At 36.9% G+C, this 7,093-nt stretch overlaps 2 protein-coding genes across 4 annotated transcripts in view; one reads left to right on the top strand and one right to left on the bottom strand.

Annotated features, from left to right (window-relative positions):
* Positions 1 to 1,423, top strand: part of LOC143450530 (uncharacterized) — a 54,576-nt gene extending 53,153 nt beyond the window's left edge. For 2 of the 3 annotated variants that reach the window (XM_076951117.1, XM_076951120.1), the window contains 3 exons: positions 39 to 251; positions 484 to 611; positions 866 to 1,423. In XM_076951117.1, coding sequence (XP_076807232.1) covers positions 39 to 251; positions 484 to 611; positions 866 to 1,186 — 662 coding nt within the window. In that variant the 3' untranslated portion in view covers positions 1,187 to 1,423. The remainder of the gene's footprint in view (positions 1 to 38; positions 252 to 483; positions 612 to 865) is intronic. The other variant, XM_076951118.1, reaches the window with a different exon arrangement.
* Positions 1,424 to 4,852: 3,429 nt separating this feature from the next.
* LOC143450539 (uncharacterized) lies at positions 4,853 to 6,942 on the bottom strand. The gene is made up of 5 exons (XM_076951137.1): positions 6,676 to 6,942; positions 6,221 to 6,446; positions 5,660 to 6,006; positions 5,274 to 5,521; positions 4,853 to 5,046 (listed from the first exon to the last, which is right to left on the bottom strand). The coding sequence occupies exons 1-5, from the start codon at positions 6,890 to 6,892 to the stop codon at positions 4,960 to 4,962; spliced, it is 1,125 nt and encodes a 374-aa protein (XP_076807252.1). The 5' UTR covers positions 6,893 to 6,942; the 3' UTR covers positions 4,853 to 4,959.
* Positions 6,943 to 7,093: the final 151 nt, after the last annotated feature.

Below are 7,093 nucleotides of genomic sequence, written 5' to 3'. Positions count from 1 at the left end.
GCAACATGTCACCTTGTCAGTACTTTCCTTCATTTCAGACACAACAGCTTTGGTTTACAATTGCTCTTGTCAAATGGAGCGGGTATCTCCCTGTGCGGGTTTGGGATCAGTCGTGAGATGTAATTATGATTATTGTTCGAACGACAGTTCATCGTGTGGTTCAAACTTCAGATGCTTGTCTAGCTTAGGAACCGGCTTTTCCTGTGTCTGTGAAGCATCTTATTACTTTGAGAATAGTGAATGCAAACAAGGTATGGAATAGTAAGAAAGTGACCTTATGTCGAATATGTCAGTTATAGAAAAAACTTGTTAACCCAATTCTCTTAAAACAAACTTAGTAGTTAATTTTAACTATCTTAACTATACTCAATGTAAAATGGTTTTACATGCCTACCAAAGTCTTGCCAACTTTGAAGAACCCAGAGTGGTATTTATGAGGGGCTGATTACGTAACAAAACTTTTGTTGTGTTTGTTTTCATCAGTGTTTCAGTCACCAACTCCTTGGTATGTTTGGGTGCTGATCGCTTTGGGCATTCTGGTCTTGATTGTTATAGTGGCACTCTCAGTGTGGTATTTGATCAAACAACACAGGAAAGGTCATTACGACGTGGTATGTATTTTACCTTTTTCTTTTGGACTTACTTTCTTTTGCATTAATCTACAATATTTTACATCAAATTGAGTTTATCAAATTTTTGCCAATACAGCCAACATTAATTTTCGTTCGGAAATAATGCCACGTTATTATCATTAACATTCTTTAAGTGCAGTTGTAAACATAAGATTTTGGTACTGCCTAGGTGCGGCTATACGAATACGAGATAGATATGTTGAAAATTATAATTTGAATTTTTCTTGTTTAAGTATAAAAAACATTCTGTAACCGGGCAACAGTTCGAATCAGCGATACCAAGCTATGATCAAATCTCAATGGCGTCATCATGCGGTTTGGACTTAAGTGAAGAAAAGGAAAAGAAAGAGAAAAGTCGATTTGCCCAAGCAAGTGACGACGTTACTGACAGCTTGGCCAATTCCGTTGATGCTTCGGTCGATATGTCTAGTGCAATTGAATCAATTACGGAACCAGACATTCGTGGGTTGTCAAAAAACTATGCCCAAGGATTAGACAGAGTAGATTGTAAAACTCTTGAAACAACTGATACACCCAAATCAATGGACCTATGACGAAATCCAGCTGTTGCTGGTTTTACTACCATATTTTTATCTCTTTATGCTTTATCTTGTTTGATCCCAAGCACTTTTTAATGCATTTTGTTGATGAGGTGTCTTCGCCTTGTTCTAAGTTTTTGAGATTTGTTTTTACCAAGTTTTGTACATTTTTCGTCGCAATTACAAGCACTATTGCATAGCGATGTTGGTTTCGTCGTTTTTGATTGAAAATATTAAACATTGCTGCACTTATTTTTGGTAACTGGAATAAACACGTTCAATTTATTTGCGATCATACGATAAAATTAGTTCATGTAACAGTTATCGTTGAGATCACTAAGTCATTACGTAATATGTTATCAACTGAAGGAGAAGTACGCGGACAAAAATACATAGGCTACTTACTTTAATTATCAAAACGAATTTTTATAACAAGATTGGATTGCGGTCAACCTGCACCGCCTTTTGACACATAGCAGTAGGATCTCCATTATCTGTTATAGTTTTCAGCTTTATAATGATTGCCGTAATGTTACTGTTGCAATCGCATTGCGTGTTCTCTTCACAGGCTGATTTCAAACGTCATTGACTGACTGACGTCATTGACAAGGTCGAGTATTAAATGGAAATACAAATTTATCTCTATCCATTTCTACAACGATCAAATGATTATTGTGAAGGACAGTTATGATTTCATAATGCCAAGCACATAATGTTTTAAAATGTTTAAATTGCAACTGGTTTGTCGGCTTCCCGCCATTTTTTTGTTGGTTTTTATTTAAATGCAATTTATTTGGCTGGTAAATATAGTAAAAATTAAACCATTATAACGTATCGCAGATATATACGTCATAATATATCCAGCTTTTTTGTGCTACTTGCAAAATCATCGATCTTATATTCTTAGCATTTGCTGCCTGTTATACTTATAGCCTATAAGATATTACTATCAAATAAATGTATTAATATATAATAACATATTTTTATAAGACTTCACATCTTGTTCCAAGTTAAAAATATTTTTATCATATACTTGGACTCAATAATAAATTAACTTAAATATTCATGGCACAATAATCTTCTCGGCAAGCAAATCTCCAACTAAGTTAATAAGGTTTCGGTGGCGACATCGCGCGGTTTATACAAGAAGGTGAACGCAAGGAACTATAGTATAGTACATTCACCCAAACCAGTAGAACATTTCTGAGTCGGATGGTTTTTAAGGTTAACTCTCTTGAAAGTTCCAGTACTCAACGAATTGCACAAAAACAGTCTGAATGTGTCAAGCAAAAGACGGAATCAATCCTGTACTGCATGTCACATCTGATGAGCAATGTTCAAACCGCATGACTGGTTTGAGCAAAAGCTCGACTGTTGCAAAAGATTCATAAAAAAAGCTTAACAGCATGAAATATTTTGCGTTATTTAATGAATATTGTTAGATCGAAAGCATAACATGCTGCTAACAGAAAATTTACTTGTTTTACAGTTTTATAGTTTTACTTGTTCTTACAACAATGGCTTTGTTGGAAACGGTATCATGTGCCATGACGAAGATGAATGCCAACCTACCACTTGCCACGAAAAAGCTACTTGCAACAACTCGGTTGGAACTTTTCAATGCTACTGTCAGGCTGGCTTTATCGTAAACAGGTCGTAATGTGAAGATATAGACGAGTGCGCTACAAATGCTGTTGTCTGACACAACAATGGAACTTGTTCAAATACAATCGGAGGTCATACTTGCACTTGTTTGAAAGGTTTCTATGGTGACCGGTGTGGGCTATCCTTGCGAGGTGATGGCGGGTCTCGAAATATTTGGCCTTGTAGTCTATACCGGTACCACTTGTGGGGTTTGATTTTAATAAGTTTGTTAAGAAATTGGTAACCTTAGGGATAGAAATTGTTCTCAGAATTTAATCATGCAATCTTTCCGGTAGTTAGGCCTGCTAGATCTACATCAAGAAAACTTTGCAATAATACCGAATTGCTTAAAATATATGACATGAATGAATATTTTTAGTACTATCGGTAGGCTTATCGTTCATTACTGTTATCTTAATGTTATAACTCAGTTAAGTTATCTTATAAATTATGGTAGTGATCTACATACTATGTACATTATACAACATCTACAACATTTTAGTGCTTGTTTTGGCGTTACCTGGGCACCTTTTACCTTGAGTGCTGATGAGTATTGAGCCATAAATATTACATTAATGTAGTATACTACAGATATAGAGATACGTATCTATGATTGAATCATCCCGCTTGCATTGGGCTGCATCAACTGTAACCGTATGTCATAGCGTTGGTAGCAATACACTTTTAACCAGTCAGAACCCGTTTCCCCAACAATCCGACCCTAAAAAATAGCTTAAACAATTTCGAAGCAGGGTTATCAATATTTTATTTGAAAAACAAATCGCAGGCTACGTTCGGAGCTATTATTTTCAGATTCTGGTTAACCTACTGTAACTTGAATGGTACACCATTGAGTATGACCTACACCTAACCTAAGTCTAGCTTCTAAGTCTTAATCTAACTTCTAATGAACCCTAAATGGCAAAGTCAACTATCTGCATACCGATTCTTCTAGCGTAACCGCCTATTTTTACAACAGGCTGCGTAGCTTATGATTGCGGTGAAATTGTCATTTTCTAAAGCAAAAGCTGGTTCTGGTCGCTCTGTATAAACGCAAATATTAAACTTGACAAGCTCATAAGCCTAGTCACAGATAAATGTAAAATTAGCAAGAAATGTGTTCGCTGTTAAATAGGTATCCAATGCACTGATAAATTATTCTGAAAACAGAAGCAACCTCTTAGGTTTGATGACGTTTCAAGTACCGCCCTGTCACCAACCTGTGCTAGACACCTTTGCTATTTTCACGTTTTGTTATTGCTATTTTGTAACAGCACAAATCTGTTTTGCACTAGTCACTAGTGGCTTTAATTTGAGTAACGCACTTAACCATAATTAACTATGAACAAAATGAGCGCTTCACATTTTGCTGTGCTCTGAAAAAGAACGAAAACTTAAAAGATGTCAGTTTTTCCAATGCAAGCAATATTTAAATTTGGTATTGTGTTGCTTATTGCGTCCACTTAATACACATATAAACGATAAACCTAGGCCTTCAATGCAAGTAGGTTTTTAAGGATCCATCACGGGTTAAAATTTTCTTATCCAAACTCTCTAGAACTTCATTTAATTAAAGAAGCATACAAAGCTTATTTACAGCTGTACTACAAGGAATATTTTCTCGCGTTATTTTGCAGTTGTTCATATGGAGCCTACTTGTGTTCTGGTTTTATTCTTGTGAACAAAGTTAAAGTTTGACAGCAAATCTTTGAGATGTCACATGCCATGGTAGTTGTTTGCTTATCACTATAGCAGAAAATACACATTTCTTATCAAGTAAAAGTTAAAAATGTAAACACAGGATTTTGCTATTTTTTGAAAGCTTATAGTGGAAATTTAATTACAACGCGAAGCTTTACAATAACAAGGGATGATACCACGACCAGTTTTGTGTCATTTTTGATATAATTTTACCAACCATTAGTTACATAAATATCAATATATTCAGTATTAACCGCATTTATTTTGAACTCAATACAAATATATTGCTTTTATTCGGTAACAAATTTATTTCAATTACCATATCTGTGTGTACACTCCAGATATCGTGTAACTTATAATTTTTCACCAGATACTAAGAACATTTGCTCTAAAAATGCAAATAAAAAAGCAAATTTGTCGATTTTGTGCAATGCAGTCAATTCTTATGGGCAACTTCCCGGTGTCACACGAAGTTGATCAATGGCCACATCTCCCATCCAATCAACTCCCCTTTCTCCAACAATCCGGATCTAAAGAGAAAGGTTCAAATAACCTTCAGATTAGGTTAAGCGAGATGTTAAACGAGAGAGTAAATGGAGAGTTCAAAGCTAGTTTTGATCACTTTTCTGCAAAAAGTAATTCTATAGCGAAGGTATATCTAATTGGAATGATACATAATTGTACATTTTGTGGGAAATGTATTTTAACCTACTGGTAGATAAACGTTTCATAAAATGGAAATTCTCTTGCGACATACCGCAGTAAATTCGTCAGAGTCAATCTGCAGGCTTCGCTGCACCCAATTTGCGTCGTCTCTAATTGGAATATTAAGAACTTCGTTGCCCAGTTCTACAAAGAGCCGGTGAGGCGGGTTCCGTCTACTAACAAACATGGATGCCGAAAATTGAAAACAGAAGCAACCTCTTAGGTTTGGTGACGTTTCAAGCACCGCCCTGTCGCCAGGCTGCGCTGGAGAGCTGGCGTCGAAATACGCATAAAAGTCGCCTGGAGCAACAATAAAAGTTACGTTAATATTACATAACAACAAGGGATTGCTCTGATATTTAACGATCACTGAAAGTTATGCGTCGTGTACCACTTTCAGGCCCAAGGCTATATACGTGCTGTAACAATATCAAATACCATCAAATGCTCCATTTGGTCCAGTGCTATATGACTGCGTTTGACCGCGGTTTCTTTGCCACTGTCGCACTCCTGTGTTTATCCAACCTCCAAAGTCCTCAGTTTCAAAAGAAGTTCTGTAACCACTGGCTGGGACTGAAGTTAGGGAGCTGAACCGGCACAGGTTCCCGCCACCAGGTGGAACAAATGGTAAAACTTCCGGAGTTGGTGGAAGTATTGGTGGGAGAATAGTCTGAGGCGGAGGGGGTAGGGTTTGTGGCGGAGGTGTTTGAGGAGAAGGTTCCACGCATCTCAGTTGCAAGACAACATCTTCTTGAAACGAAGCAAATGATTGAAGAACTGTTGCCCTAAATACACGAGAAAAAACCGACCACGATTAATAAACATATACCAGCCTCACTTTTAACTCAACCGAAATTTGCTTGCAGAAGAAAGGTCCTTGCTAGCTTTTATGGTACAGTACGTCATATAAACCTTAAGCATAAAACATCGAACTGCCCCAGTTAAATCATACACATAAGCTATAGTGGGCTATGATCAGTAGAAACATTCGGTATTTACCTGACAAAGTACGTTGCAGATTGGCAGGAGCCGCCTGGCGCCGTCCATGTGAAGCTTGCGCCATCTTTATTATTGCTATTGGAATGTGTAACGGTGCTTTGTCTGTTATCAAAGCATTCGAGGAACTTGAAACCAGCATTCGGAGTTTGCCAATTCCCGATCGCATTTCCGTCCAAACTTGGTCTGACTTGCATCACCAATCCTCTTAAGGTTCCAGGCACTTGAACTAAGTTAGAATAATCCGTTGTTACTGTTATTGAATAAACCAACACGGCATTGCTGGCGTAGAGTTTAACTCGTTATGGTTTGTTGAACTATACATAAATTAAATGAATTTAAAATGATCTTTGAATTCCTTACAAGATACGTAATTACTAATTAGTTAAGTTATTGTAATTACTAATTAGTTAAGTTATTGTAATTCACTAATTAGTTAAGCAAAATTTTATTTTTACTCGACACATTGTCGCCAGGACTAATCGTTGTTGGGTTCGCTTGAAGGGTGTAACCAAGATTGGGATCAGATGTATGACCTCTAAAAGTGTGACCCAGTGGGGTCAAAGAGCCACAAACTTGTGTAGGGGCACCAAACGGAAACGCGTAGCTTCCCGGAAGGAAAGCTGCAAACGTAACAATCAAACACGCCCATATAGGTATGCTTTCCATTCTCATTGGTACTTATTGTGCAACACGCCTATGTACTGTATGTAAATAAAAAAAGCAAAAGTAAAAGTAGTCTAAGAAATAAATTTAAACGCGATACATAAATTACAGAATCATCGTCTTCGCGAGCATATGTCACGAAGAAAAACGTTCCAGGTTAACAACAAATTTTGTGCTTTAGAAACGATCCTGTGTAGCAGTCGTTTTTAA

Source organism: Clavelina lepadiformis, chromosome 3, assembly GCF_947623445.1.
Source record: "Clavelina lepadiformis chromosome 3, kaClaLepa1.1, whole genome shotgun sequence".
Lineage (NCBI taxonomy): Eukaryota > Metazoa > Chordata > Ascidiacea > Aplousobranchia > Clavelinidae > Clavelina > Clavelina lepadiformis.
The sequence above is the reverse complement of the archived record's forward strand: the minus strand, read 5'-3'. Positions and strand labels throughout refer to the sequence as shown.